General features: G+C 37.8%; 1 protein-coding gene across 2 annotated transcripts in view; it reads left to right on the forward strand.

Annotated features, from left to right (window-relative positions):
- The window catches only part of OSBPL11 (oxysterol binding protein like 11), a 98,149-nt gene extending 82,704 nt beyond the window's left edge, over positions 1-15,445 (forward strand). For both annotated transcript variants that reach the window (XM_082699863.1, XM_082699864.1), the window contains 3 exons: positions 758-940; positions 10,149-10,302; positions 14,503-15,445. In XM_082699863.1, coding sequence (XP_082555989.1) covers positions 758-940; positions 10,149-10,302; positions 14,503-14,568 — 403 coding nt within the window. In that variant the 3' untranslated portion in view covers positions 14,569-15,445. The remainder of the gene's footprint in view (positions 1-757; positions 941-10,148; positions 10,303-14,502) is intronic.
- The last annotated feature ends 31 nt before the right edge of the window (positions 15,446-15,476 follow it).

The following is a 15,476-nucleotide window of genomic DNA, read 5'->3' on the forward strand; positions in this document are numbered from 1 at the left end:
ATTAAAATTTTTATTTTTTTTTTTTCAATTTTTCTGCCTCTTACTGGTTTATCTGGTGTCTATATTTAAAATTACGCTTATGGGACGCGTGGGTGGCTTAGTTGGTTAAGCAGCTGCCTTCAGCTCAGGTCATCATCCCAGCGTCATGGGATTGAGTCCCACGTCAGACTCCTTGCTCCGCAGGGAGCCTGCTTCTCCCTCTGATTCTGCCTGCCGCTCTGTCTGCCTGTGCTCACTCTCGCTCACTCTCTCTCTGACAAATAAATAAATAAAATCTTTAAAAAATAATAAAAAATAAATAAAATTATGCTTATACCAGAACTTCAAATGTAGGGACTCGAAACTTTTAAATGAGTAGGGCTAGTTTTTTTAAAAAGTTAAATTGTAATATTGTAACATTTAAAAACTGTAATAAAAAGGAAATGTTAATATTTTTTTATATTTCTATTTAGTTTTAGTATTATAGTTTTATTTGTAGCAAGCATTTAAAGATCACACTTTGTGACCATTTATGGTAACTTAGTCTCTGGTTTGAGTCCCAGTACTCTTTCTAAAAGATTAAAGTTGACATTATTTGAAAAAATTATCTAGTAAGCTGTCATGGGATTTACATTCTGGCTTGGCACTGACAAACTGAAGTGAGCTATTTAACCAAATTAAACAGAATTCAGAAAGTATGTCTTTAGGTTTCAGAATACTAAGAAACAAGCCTAGTTTCACTTATTAGAGCACATTTTTATTTCTTACCTGCTTCTAGGGTTACAGGTGAAGTAAAGCACAACATCACCAATACTGTGGTATGCAGAGTGCAAGGTGAATGGAATAGTGTTCTTGAGTTCACTTACAGCAATGGAGAGACCAAGTATGTGGACTTGACTAAATTGGCAGTAACAAAGAAGAGAGTAAGACCTCTGGAGAAGCAAGATCCATTTGAGTCCAGGTATGTCATCCCCACATCCATCCCGGAAAGAGTCTAACGCTCTAAGTCTTTTCATAGTTTGCAGCCTTAGGCAAGTCACTTCACCAGTTCACAGTCAAAGGATTACTATCTTTATCAGAAAAACTCTTAACAAATTATTCACAAAAGACAGATGCCCCAAATGGGAGTAAAGAACATAAAGAGGCAGTTCAAAAGTAGAGGAAAAGGCCCACTAAGAATGAAAAATTACTCAGTGTATTTAGAATTCAAAGAAATAGAAATTAAACAATAAGATAAATTAGTTTTTAAAATAATATTTCTTTTTCTTTTTTTTAAGATTTTATTTATTTGAGAGAGAGAGAGTGAGCACACAAGTAGAGGGGTAAGAGTCAGAGGGAGAGGGAGAAGCAGGCTCCCCCACTGAGCAGGGAGCCCAATGCAGGACAGGATCATGACCTGAGCTGAAGGCTTACGCTTCACCCACTGAGCCACCCAGGCATCCCTAAAATAATACCTCCTTTGACAAAACGTGAGCAAATAGTTATTTTCATACTGTTGGTACAACCTCCCTAGAGGGTATTTTGGCAATAAATGAAGTTTCCTAGATGTGTTCATAGTGGTTGCTTCTAGAGAGAAGTACTGGGATCTAGGATAGGAAAGAGACTTCCTTTTATAGAAACCTCCCCACCTCATTTTTTTAAAGATTTTATTTATTTATTTATTTATTTATTTATTTGAGAAAGAGAGAGAATCAGTGGTGGGGGAGGAGGGGCAGAGAGAGAGAAAGGGAGAAGCAGACTTCTCTCTGAGCAGGGAGCCTGATCTGGGACTTGATCCCAGGACTCTGAGATCGTGACCTGAGCTAAAGGCAAACGCTTCACGACTAAACCACCCAGGTGCCCCACAGAATCCCCTTTGAACTGTTGAAATTTTATATCTTGTGGAAGGATTGCTGTATCAATTTAAAAAAAGAAAAATGGAATAAATGGAAGCATTAAACATCTTAAGATTGTATAAATAGAACTAAGCCATTTATAATTATATAATTATATAATTAAATCTAACCATTTATAATTAACCAAAGACTCAGATTGTATCATGAAACAAAACAGTAATGATGAGGGAAACGTTTTCTTCTAGGGATTTATCCTAAAGGAGAGATTCTTTTTATTTTATTTTAATTCCAGCATAGTTAACAGAATGTGAAACTAGTTTTAGGTTTACAATACAGTGATTCAAAAGGAGAGGTTCTTCATTCAGGTTTAGTCTGTGGACCCCCAGCTGTCCTTAAGTTTCAGGAGGTTTTCAGGTTGAATTTTATTTTCATAATAATGCTAAGATGTTATTTGCTCTTTCACTCTGTGGCACTTGGGTTGGTGGTACATAAGCGGTGATGGGTGGCACTGCCAGTCTTCACACTAATCATGGCAGTGGCACACAACTGTACACGAAGTCATTGTATTCTTCACTGCCCACGTACTTGCATTTTTTTAAGATGCCAGGTTTTTTGTTGTTTTGTTTTGTTTTGTTTTAATATCCTTTAAAAAGTTCCAGGGCACCTGGGTGGCACACTTGAGCCTCTGACTCTTGGTTTTGGCTTAGGTCATGATCTCAGGATCATGAGAGACTGAGCCCAGCACTGGGCTCTGTATTTGGCATGTCTGCTTGAGATTCTCTCTCCTCCTCCCTCTGCACATGCTCTCTCTCTTTTTCTCTCAATAAAAATAAAATGTTTGTTTTTTTTTAAAGTACAGATTGTTAATTTTATTATGTCAGTACAATTGAGTACTCATCTTTTAATAGTCTACCTGACAGATTCGTAGTATGCATAAAGTGCTGGTGGTAGATAATGAGAAGTATGGTGGTTATCTGGAGGAAAAGCACTTGTGCAGTTGTTTGAGTTAGAAGCTGAATTAACTGCTGCTTTCATGAAACAACACTTCTTTTTTTTTTTTTTTTTTAAGATTTTATTTATTTGACAGACAGTGAGAGCACAAGCACGGAGAGCAGCAGGCAGAGGGAGAAGTGGGCTCCCTGCTCAGTAGGGAGCCTGCCTCTGCTTCTGGTGCTTCCCCTGCTTGTGTTCTCTCACTCTCTCAGATAAATAAATAAAATCTTTTAAAAAGAATTTTTTTAATTAAAAAAGAAAAGAATGATTGGCACACTATGACTATTCTAATTCAATGTTGGGCAGACATTTTTCTCACAAATTAATGACATGAACATGACATTTCAAGAAAAACAATGGACAGTATGTCTTGCTAATTGTAAAATTTAAATGGAAACAACATATGGCTTAAAGACCTAAATGTGAAACCTGAAACTATAAAAATCCTAGAATAGAGAGAACACAGGCAATAATTTCTCTGACATCAGCTGTAGCAACATTTTTCTAGATGTGTCTCCTGAGTAAGAGAAATAAAAGCAAAGTAGACTATTGGGACTACATCAAAATAAAAAAAGTTTCTGCACAACAAAACTAAAAGGTACGCTACAGAATGGAAGAAGATATTTGCAAATGACATTTCTGATAAAGGGTTAGTATCCAAAGTATATAAAGAACTGATACAACAACAGGTGTTGGCAAGGATGTAGAGAAAAAGACACCCTCTTACAGTGTTGGTGGAAATGCAAACTGATGCAGCCACTGTGGAAAATAGTATGGAGGTTCTTCAAAAAATTAAAAATAGAACTATCCTATGATCCAGCATTCACACTACTGGGTATTTATCCCAAAGTACAAAAACACTAATTCGAAGGGATATATGCTCCTGTATATTTAGAGGAGCATTATTTCTGTCTCTCTCTCTCTCTCTCTCTCTCTCTATATATATATATATATATTTTTTTTTTTAAGATTGATTTTATTTATTTATTTATTTATTAAAGATTTTATTTATTTATTTGACAGGCAGAGATCACAAGTAGGCAGAGAGGCAGGCAGAGAGAGAGGAGGAAGCAGGCTTCCTGCCGAGCAGAGAGCCCGATGCGGGGCTTGATCCCAGGACCCTGAGATCATGACCTGAGCTGAAGGCAGAGGATTTAACCACTGAGCCACCCAGGCACCCCTAAGATTTTATTTATTTATTTGACAAAGAGAGAGAGATCACAAGTAGGCGGAGAGGCAGGCAGAGACAGAGAGGGGTAAGCAGGCTGCCCACTGAGCAGAGAGCCTGATGGGGACCTCAATCCCGGGACCCTGGGATCATGACCTGAGCTGAAGGCAGAGGCTTTAACCCACTGTGTGTGTATAGTACGTACACACACATACACACAGAGGAATATTATTTAGCCATTAAAAGATGAAAATGTTGCCATTTGCAATGTTGTATATAGAACTGGAAAGTATAATAAGCTAAATAGGTCAGAGAAAGACAAATATATGATAATCTCATATATGTGGAATTTAAGAAACGAAACACATGAGCAGAGAGAAAAATAGAGACAAACCATGAAATGGACTCTTTAGCTATAGAAAACAAAATGAGGGGCACCTGAGTGGCTCAGTGAGTTAAAGCCTCTGCCTTCAACTCTGGTTATGATCCCAGGGTCCTAGGATTGAGCCCCACATCAGGCTCTCTGCTCGGCGGGGAGCCTGTTCCCCCCCCCCCCCCCCGTCTGCCTCTCTGCCTAGTTGTGATCTCTCTCTGTCTGTCAAATAAATAAATAAAATCTTTAAAAACAAAAACAAACTCATGGTTCCAAGAGGGAAGGTGGGTGAGGGTTGGGGGAAATATCGTGATGAAGAAATAAAGTGAAAAAAATTTTTTAAAAAAGAAAGTGGAAAGTAAATAGGTAGATAAATAAACAGAAACAACTTGTATCTGTCAACAGATGAATGGATAAGAATATGTAGTATATATGGCGCCTGGCTGGCTGAGTTGGAAGAGCATGTAACTCTTGATCTCGGGGTTGTAAGTTTGAGCCCCATTTGGGGGGTAGAGATTATTTTTAAAAAAGTTTTTTTTAACTTGAAAAGAAGTTGTAGTATATATACACAGCGGAATTATATTCAACCATAAAAAGGAAGGAAATCCTGCCATTTGTGACAATGTGGAGGGACCTTGAGTATATTATGCTAAATGAAATAAGTCACAGAAAGACAAATACTGTATGATCTTACTTATAGGTAATCTAGGCAAAATAAAAACCTCAAGGAAAATAGATCAGATTTGAGGTTACCAGAGGTGGGGGTTGGGCAGTGGAAGAATTGGATAAGGGTGATCAAAAGGTACAGACTTCCATTTGTAAGGTAAACAAGTACTAGGGGATGTCGTGTACAATATGATGACTATGGTTAACATCGCCATGTGGTATATTTGAAAGCTGTTAAAAGAGTAGATCCTAGAACTCTAATCACAAGGGAAAAAAACTTTTTTATTTATATGCAATGATGAATGTTAACAAAACTCAGTGTGGTAAGTATTTCACAGTGTATATAAGTCAATTTACTATGCTGTACATCTTAAACTTATGTAACAGTCCTGTATGTCATTTGTATCTCAGTTAAACTGGAAAAACTATTTAAGCTTCAAGACAAAAATCAGAATTTGGAAAATTTCGTATGTGGAATTTAAGAAAGAAAACAGATGAACATATGAGAGAGGGGAAAAGGAAAAAAAAAAGAATGAGCGAAACATGCCATAAGAGACTCCTAAGAACAAATTGAGGGTTGTTGGAGGGAGGTTGGTGGGGGATGAGCTAGATGGGTGATGGGTATTAAGGAGGGCGCTTGTTATGATGAGCACTGGATATTGTATTTAAGTGATGAATCACTGAATTCTGATTTAGAAACCAACATTGCATTGTGTGTTAGCTACCTAAAATTTAAATTTAAAAAAAAAAAAGAAAAATCCAGTCATGATGCCAGTTAGACCAATGAGTTTCCTTGTAGCACAATATAAGAAATTAATTGACATCTTTCATTTTCCACACTGCAGGCAACTTTTAAAAAACTACCACCTGGTGTGGTAACCAGGTGTGTCAGTTGGTTAAATGTTGGACTTTTGGTTTTGGCTCAAGTCACTACCTGAGGGTTGTGAGATTGAGGCCCATATCGGTCTCTGTGCAACACAGACCCTGGTTAAGATTATGTAAATAAATACATAAATAAGAATAAAAAACTACCACCTGGTGAATTTAATACAATACCAAAGAATTAAATTACTTGAGAAGTATGTTAAAATATTCTCTTTTCCAACTCTGTATCTATGTGAGGCCAGATTTTCTTAAGACTTATTTTTATTTATTATTTTCTAGAGAGTGCCACCAATGTTACCATTTATTCTCTGTGGATTTCCTTCATCTGTGTACTTTTTTTTTCCTAAAGTTATTTATTTTAGAGAGAATGCATACACACACACTTGGTGGGGTGGGAGGAGCAAAGGGAGAGAGAGGATCTCAAACATATTCCACACTAAACACAGAGCCTAATGCAGGTGTTGATCCCAGGTCCCTGAGATCATGACCTGAGCAGAAACCAGGAGTCAGCCACTTAACCCACTGAGCCCCCAGGCACCCCTAGATTTTTCTTTTTTTAATTAAACTAAAATAATAGAACAGGTTGAATGTAGAAACATTTGTAAGAATCCAGCTATTACTAAAGCAGACAAATGTTTAAGAGATACTGTTGGAGGGGCACCTGGGTGGCTCAGTGGGTTAAAGCCTCTGCTTTCGGCTCAGGTCATGATCCCAGGGTTCTGGGATCGAGCCCCGCATCGGGCCTTCTGCTCAGCGGGGAGCCTACTTCCCCCCTCTCTCCCTGCCTGCCTCTCTGCCTACTTGTGATCTCTGTCAAATAAATAATTTTAAAAAACCAAAATCTTTAAAAAAAAAAAAAAAAGAGATACTGTTGGATTCTCTTCGCTAAAATTTTATTAAGAATTTTTTATATCTACATTCATGGGGGATATTGGTCTGTTGTTTTCTTTGAGGGAGTTTTTATTTTATTTCTATATAATTCATCATCTTTAGAGGGATAGTGAGGTTGTCTTAATTGAAGGTTGGTAGTTTATGTCTTTTAAGGAATTGATTAATTTCACCTACATCTAGTTTGTCAAATTTATTGACATAAAGTTTATAATAATTCCTTAGTTTTCCTTTAATGTGTGTAGGATCTCTATAGTGATGTCCCGCTTTCATTCTTTATGTTGGTAATATTTTCTTTTCCTATCAATGGGTTTAAAGATTTTTATTAAGGATTATTTATTAAAGAATTATTAATTTTACTCAAAGAGCCAGTTTTTATTTCATTGCTTTTTGTCTATATTTCTATTTTGTTATTCATTGATTTCTGCTCTTTTTTTTATTTCCTCTTTTATGCTTGGTACATCATTTGCTCTTCCTTTTTCTAGTTTCTTAAAAGGGAAACTTAGGTCAGGGATCAGCGAACTTTTCTATAAAAGCCCAGAGAGTAAATATTTTAGGCCTAGTGGGTGAGATAGTCTCTACTACAACTACTCAGCTCTGCCACTGAAGCATGAAAGCAGCCACAGACCTTGAAAGGATAGACACCACTGTGTTACAATAAAAATTTGGGTAGCCAGCCATAGTTTGACCCCTCATTAGACCGATTTCTTCTTCTTTCCTAATATAAATATTTAATATATTTCTCTCTAAGCCTGCTTTAGCTATTTCAAACTTTTGGTATATGTTTCCTGATTTTCCTTTGATTTTTTTTTGGGGGGGGGGGACTCATGAAGTTATTTAGTAATACATTATTTAATATCCAAATATTTGGAAAATTCCCAGCTATCGTCCCACTATTCATTTTTAGTTTAACTTAATTTTGGCCAAGGATATACTTGGTATGGTTTTAGTCCTTCAGATTTTATTGAGATTTGTTTTATAACCCTGAATACATTCTGTCTTGGTAAACATTTCGTGGACACTTGACAAGAGTGTGTATTCAGTTGATGTTAGGTGACAGTACTCTGTAAATACCAATTAGCTCAACTGGGTTGATAGTATTTTTCTAGTACTCTTTGTTTTACTAATTTTCTGTGTATTTGTTTCATCAGTTGAGGTCAGTTATTGAAACTACCAATTATAATTGCATATTTCTCTTCATAGTTGTCTAAGTCTTTATGTTATTTGAAGCTCTGTGGTAGGGACAACACATTTGGGATTGTATGTCCCCTTAATGCACTGAACTCTGATCATTATGAAATGATCTTCTTTATCCCTGGCGATAGCTTTCTTTTCTTTTTTTTCTTTTTTTTTTTTTAAGATTTTATTTACTTATTTGACAGAGACACTGTGGGAGAGGGCAGAGAGCACAAGCAGGGGGAGTGGGAGAGGACCTCCCATGGAGCAGAAAGCCTGATGCGGGGCTCGTACCCAGGACCCTGGGATCATGACGCGAGCCAAAGGCAGATACCAATGACAGAGCCACCCAGGCGCTCCCCTGGTGATAGTTCTTGCTTTGAATTCTGCTTTAATACTAAAACTCTGCTTTTTTAATACTAAAAGTTCTGCTTTAATACTTAAAAACTTTATCAAGATATATTTTACATATTATAAAATTCACCTGTTTCAAGTTTATATATAAGTGATTTTTAGCAACTTTCTTGAGCAATGCAGTCATCACCATAAATCAGTTTCACAACCTTTAGCATCCCATAAGACCCTTATTCCCATTTATAGCTAATGTCCATTCCATTCCCATCCCCATTCTCAGGGAACCTACTTTTGTCTGTAAATGTGTTTTTTCTGGATACTTCAGATAAATGGAATATATAATATGTGATATCTTGTGCCTGGCTTCTTTCACTTAGCATAGTGTTTTTGAGGTTCATCTAAGATACAACATGTATCAGTAGCTCATTTTTTATATTGCTGAATAGTGTTCCATCATATGGAACCACATTGTGTCTGTCTATCCCTTCACCAGCTGGTGGACATTGACAGTTTTGGACTATGATGATTAATACCACTATGAACATTCTTGTTTGGGTGGCTATGTTTTCATTTCTCTGGGTAAATATCTGAAATGTTAATTGCTGGATTGTCTGGAAGTTTTACATTTAACTTTCCAGGAAACTGCCGAACTATTTTCCTAAGTGGCTACACCACTTTACACTCCTGCCAGCAATGTAGAAGTGTGCCAGTTCTCCACATACATCCTTATCAACATTTGTTATTGCCTACCTTATACCCATCTACTCCTTTTAGGTGGTGTGAAATAGTCTTATTATGGTTTTAATTTGCATATTCCAAATGACTAATGATGTTGAACATATTTTCATGTGCTAATTAATTACACATTTGTTTATCTTGTTTGGTGAAATGTGTGATTGTCCTCTTGGGTTGCAGGAATTCTTTGAATTCTGAATACAAATCCTTTATTGGATATGTGTTTTGAAAATATTTTCTCCTTGTCTGTTCCTTATTTTAAAATTTTTGTAGTGAGTTTTTTTCAGTAAAAGGTTTTAATTTTTTTGAGATAAGATTGTTGATGTTTTCTTTTATGGAGTAGGGTTTTGGTATTGTATCTAGGAAATCTTCGCCTAACCTGGCCTCAGAGATTTTCTCCTGTGTGTTCTTGTAAAAGTTTCCTTTTGAGGTGAGGGTCTGAGGTCCTCTTTTTGCTTTTAGATATCTGTTTGTCCCAGCGCCATTTGTTGAACAGACTGTTCTTTCTCCCAGAGTTGTCTGGGCAGTTTTCTCTTGCTTGGAGTTAGTTGAGCTTTCCTTCTTCTGCTGTGCCAATAAACTCTAGCCAGTGAGTTGGAGCACCCGTAGGACTCTCCTTATCTATTTCCTACTCTCAGGAATCACTGTCCTGTACTTGCCTTTTGCTCAATATCTGTAGTCTCCATTGTTTCAATATATTTTGTCTGGTTTCCTAGCTGATTAAAGGCAGGAGGATTAAATCTGGTCCCCACATTCTTATCATGTCCAGAAGTAGAAGTCTCTAAACTTTCAGCTTTTAAAAAATTTATTTATCTTTTTGCTTATTAATTCCTAAGTGTCTTAAAAATAAAAATCTATTACTTTATATAATACAAACTATTTTTTATTTGAAAAGAAAAAGCAGAAGGAGCGGCATCTTGGACATCAATATCAGCACCATACTATTATTCCATGGTTTCGTAACTCATATACATGAAACTATATATCTGAATCAGGAGACAAAGTTTTTTTAAATTACTTTTAATTCCAAGGGTATCAGTTCTATTATCTTTTTTTTAAAGAATGCTTGTAAGATCTGTGGCTTTTCTGATTTTAGGCGATTGTGGAAAAATGTGACAGACTCTCTGAGGGAATCTGAAATTGATAAAGCCACGGAGCATAAACGTACCTTGGAAGAACGCCAGAGGACTGAAGAAAGGCATCGAACTGAAACAGGCACACCCTGGAAAACCAAGTATTTTATTAAAGAGGTTTGTCCTACGTGTCTTCAGACTAAAACTCATTATCTACTTAGTGAGGACTTTAGCTTATTAGGCTTTCTTGAATTGTTATCACTTATACATCTTTATTTCTGAAACTAGTCCAGCTTAACGAGGAGCTTTTTCATGAGCTTTTCACAGTTTGCCAAGGTAAAATAGTTTAGCAGCAGTTCAGATGAGGTAGATTTCAGGATTAAATTGGTCAGAAACAAAAATGCTAATAACATAATCTCAATCACAGTAATAGAGGATACAATTTATAATTTATTACCTTTTGAAAAACACTGAAACTCTTTGTTTACTTCCAGAGACCACATTTTAAGGGGAGACATGAGAAACTTAAAGAGCTATACAAAGGGTAATGAAGTGGCTGGAATCTTGACATTTAAGGAAAAAAGAATAAAGTGGGGTGTTTAGCCTAGAAAACCGAAATTAGGGCCATTTGTTGTAATCTTCTTCAGATATGTGTATGCTTTATCTTGTAGAAATTTTTTATCAGTTTGTATAGCAATTCTGAGTTAGGCCTACCCTACCAGGAATTTTGAGTTTAGAATAAGAAGGAATTATACAACAATCAAAAATATCCAATAATAAGGGAGTACATTTTATAGTAATGCATCATTAGTCCTATATGAGACCATGGCTTACATGGAAGACTTTGATGCACTGATTTTGCAGCTGGACTAAATGATTTATGGAATCTTATCTAAATTTAAAGATTTTTGTTTTGTTTTGTCTTGTTTTGTTTATTACTTTCTGGTAGAACTCAGAGAAAGGTGAATAGTGGACCAGAGCTGACGCCAAAAAAAGTTTCTTGTCAGGCTGCCTGGCTGGCGCAGTCAGAAGAACATACAACCCTTGATCTCGGGGTTGTGAATTTGAGCTCCACGTTAGGTGGAGAAAATAAAAGGGTACCTGGGTGGCTCAGTCAGTTAAGCATCTGCCTTCAGCTCCGGTCATGATCCCAGGTTCCTGGGATTGAGTCCCGCATTGGACTCTCTGCTCAGCGGGGAGTCTGTTTGTCCCTCTGTCCCTCCCCACTGCAAGTGCTCTCTCTTTCTCCCTTTCTCTCTAAAATAGATAAGTAAAAAATTTTTTTTTAAAGATTTTATTTATTTATGGGGGGGGGGGGGAGAGCGAGCACAGGCAGACAGAATGGCAGGCAGAGGCAGAGGGAGAAGCAGGCTCCCTGCTGAGCAAGGAGCCCGATGTGGGACTCGATCCCAGGACGCTGGGATCATGACCTGAGCCAAAGGCAGCTGCCTAACCAACTGAGCCACCCAGGCGTCCCAATAAGTAAAATATTTTTAAAAGAGAGGAAAAAAATGTTCTCTTGTCAATAAACACGTCTAAAGTCCACTGAATTTTAATATTGGTCCATCAGGAGGACTTTGCCAAAAGTAATTTGATGTTGATTTTTGCATAGTTATTAACCCTAAAAATCCATAGTTTATTATAGTGGCTTCATTACCTTTATTTTTCTAATTTTTGAGTATTAAGAATACTGTCCGGGGCACCTGGGTGACTCAGTCGGTTAAACGTCTGCCTTCAGCTCAGGTCATGATCTCCGGGTCCTGGGATAGAGCCCCGCATCTTGGGCTCCTTGCTCAGTGGGAAGCCTGCTTCTTCCTCTCCTCCTCCCCCTACTTGTGCTCCCTCTCTTGCTGTGTCTCTCTCTGTCAAATATATAAATAAAATCATAAAAAAAAAAAAAAATACTGGCCATTTTCATGGATAGGAATAATAAAGGGAAAAATACTTCACATTAGTCTTTTATATGAAAAAATAAAACTTTATTGTTATTATTCAATGTTATAGTCCAGTAGCTTTGGATTTTTTTTTCATTTCAAAGAAGGCAGATAGGGGTGCCTGGGTGGCTCAGTGGGTTAAAGCCTCTGCCTTCGGCTCAGGTCATGATCCCAGGGTCCTGGGATCGAGCCCCGCATCAGGCTCTCTGCTCCGCGGGGAGCCTGCTTCTTCCTCTCTCACTCTGCCTATCTCTCTGCCTGCTTGTGATCTCTGTCTGTCAAATAAATAAATAAAATTAAAAAAAAAAAAAAAAGGCAGATATACCAGGAGTAGATTCTAGGAGGAGAATTTCTAAAGGAGGACTTCTGTAAATCATTAAAAGTGAACTCTGGGAGTCGAGAGCAGGGGGCTATAATGGCTAAAAGATATAGTGGCGCCTGGCCAGCTCAGTAGAGCATGCAGCTCTTGATCTCAGGGTTGTGAGTTTGAACCCTATGTTGGGTGTAGAAATTCCTCAAAAATAAAATCTTAAAAAAAGAAAAATAACAACTAATGAAATTTTAAAAGATAAGCACCCTAATTCTTGCTAATAACATGACATGTAAAGTTGAGACTTCTCATTTATTCTTGGAGATATACCAATCTGGCATTCTGTGATGTAATTAATTGACATCTTTTTCAAAGAACAGTACTAAAGGAGTTGAGAATTACCAACCAGGTGATTTAATATAAACAATCTAATGGTTGCTATTATTTTTTTTAAAGACTTACTTATTTGAGAGCAAGGGAGAAAGAGAGCATGAGGGGGAGCAGCAGAGGGAAAGGAAGAAGCAGACTCCTCTCGCTCAGTAGGGAGCCTGACATTCATGACCTGAGCCAAAGGCAGAACACTTGACCTACTGAGCCACCCAAATGCCCCTAATGGTTGCTATTATTAAAGAAGAATTATTTTGATACTTACTAAAAACATCAAGAAAATTTTCATTCAGGACTATTGTAATAGAGAAGAGGAATTGAACTCAGCGCTGAGTACAGGAATAAGTGGAAATGTGAGGGAGTGAGTAGAAAAGAGAATCTTGGTTAGATATCAAGGATTGGGGTGGGGAGAGAGGAACTTGATTACATATCAAGGGTAGGAAAACAAGAGTTTCAAAATCAAGGATTTGGGGTCGGGGGGATACTTGGCTAACTGGCTTATCAGAATTCTTTGCTAAAATTGAGCTCAGTAGGCCATGGTTGAGGCCTAGTCGAGAAGAGAGCTCAAAGTAGTCCAACTGAAATGTAGTCAAGGAGAGAATGAGTCCTTGTCACTAGAAACCAAGTAATTGCCAGCCTCAAGTCATTTTAGGAACAAGATAAAATACATGTATTTAAATTTTTTTTTTAAGATTTTATTTATTTATTTGACAGAGATCACAAGTAGGCAGAGAGGCAAGCAGAGAGAGAGGAAGGGAAGCAGGCTCCCTGCTGAGCAGAGAGCCTGATGCACGAGACTCGATCCCAGGACTCTGAGATCATGACCTGAGCCGAAGGCAGCGGCTTAATCCACTGAGCCATCCAGGTGCCCTACATGTATTTAAATTTTTAAGAAAATTTTTAATACAAGTAAACTGAAGGAAGTATGCATTAAGGATGTGTTACTTCACCTAGTCCTGTGAACACGGAACTCAGGTAATCTTTATCAAGTCCTGCACCCCCAGTATATAGCTTCATGGGTTTCTTTTCCTCACTTGGTATTCCCCTGGTTCTAGTTCATTCTCTGACTGTTAACTTTTATCTCCTTGCGGTATCTTTCTGTTCACAGGAGCCAGAGAAAACTAATGGGAATAGAGTCAGGAGAGAACTAGGACACAGTACTCAGATACTAGAGATGCTGGTTGAGGTAGAGAGAACAGCTAGTACCTTGACCATTTCTTTATGCTCTGCCTGCTTGGTGCCCATCAGTGTGCAGCGTCTTGGCCAAACTGGCAGAATTGCTACAAATGAATCCTGCAAATAAAGTGATCATTGAGGGCGCCTGGGTGGCTCAGTGGGTTAAGCCGCTGCATTCGGCTCAGGTCATGATCTCAGGGTCCTGGGATCGAGTCCCGCATCGGGCTCTCTGCTCAGCAGAGAGCCTGCTTCCTCCTCTCTCTCTGCCTGCCTCTCTGCCTACTTGTGTTCTCTCTCTGTCAAATAAATAAATAAAATCTTAAAAAAAAAAAAAAAGTGATCATTGAGCATCAACTAGGGGCCCCCACCAGAACTTCTCCCCTAATCCTAGCTAAACCATTGGCATCATGTAATGTCTTAAGCACAGATTTTTTTCTCTGTCACAAAAATTCTTATTTTTAAATGTGAGAATAGAATTCCACCTCAGGGAAGGTGTTGCTTCTAGTTTTGGTCACCGATTGTGAAACTATTAGAGGAACCGTTCTTTAATACACTTTTTGCTTGTTTCAGGGTGACGGCTGGGTTTATCATAAACCCCTTTGGAAACTAATCCCAACAGCACAACCAGCAGAGTGACACACGCTATCTAAGACTCGACCAAATGAACTTCTCTGTTTACCCTAAACCCTCCCAGAATGGAGTCATTGCACTGAGTGACCTGCTTCCTGATCGCACAGACTGAATCTAGCTGAACACGAATGTACCTGTGAAGGCACCGTAGAACGGCAGCAAGACCAAAGTGTTGAAGAAGCACGATGGGCCTCTCACCAACCTGTTCACGTGACACGAGCAATATCATCTAAAAACCTTTCACGGGAATTGTTAGGTGATTAATCTTTTATCCAGTCCCCGCTCCTAAAGTTCAGTTCGAATCCCCTGTCTTTGCAGGGGGGCAGCAAGACACACACAACAGTGAGAACTCAGTGATTTTGATTTCTTTATAGTGAGAAGTGAAGTCTCTATCAGAGTTTGTGTGTTGCTTTCTGTCAGTAACTGAAGTATTCACTACTCTTACAAACTCAAGAGGAGGAGGAGGACGATGACCCAGAAGTGGATTCAGCCATTGTGCCTGAAATCAGTGTTAAAAAAATCAACCAGGTTGTAGTAACAAGGCATTCTGTTCCTTCAAAGAGACTGTGTGCCTGTGTCTGAGGAGCTTATCCATTCTCCACCTCTGTTGGAACTCTCTTTTAAAAAGTATATTTATAAATTGATTAGAATTATAACCATGGAGGATTTTTTCTTCTGAGCATTTTAATATACTTGAAAACAACATTGACTTGAAAAATTTCAGAACAGTTTTTCAGTACCTAGTTTTATTAAATACTACACTTGAGAGACAATTTTTTTAAATGTGTTCATGTCAATATGATGAGATTTTGGCCTTTCTCAAGAACTGAGGCATTAAAGAACATAGCAAACATTAAAGAATAAAACTGTTACTTTTTCCTTACCTTTTTTTCACTCGTAGGTTAATACCCAGT

The sequence above is a fragment of the Mustela nivalis genome, assembly GCF_964662115.1.
Source record: "Mustela nivalis genome assembly, chromosome: 1".
NCBI classification, from domain to species: domain Eukaryota; kingdom Metazoa; phylum Chordata; class Mammalia; order Carnivora; family Mustelidae; genus Mustela; species Mustela nivalis.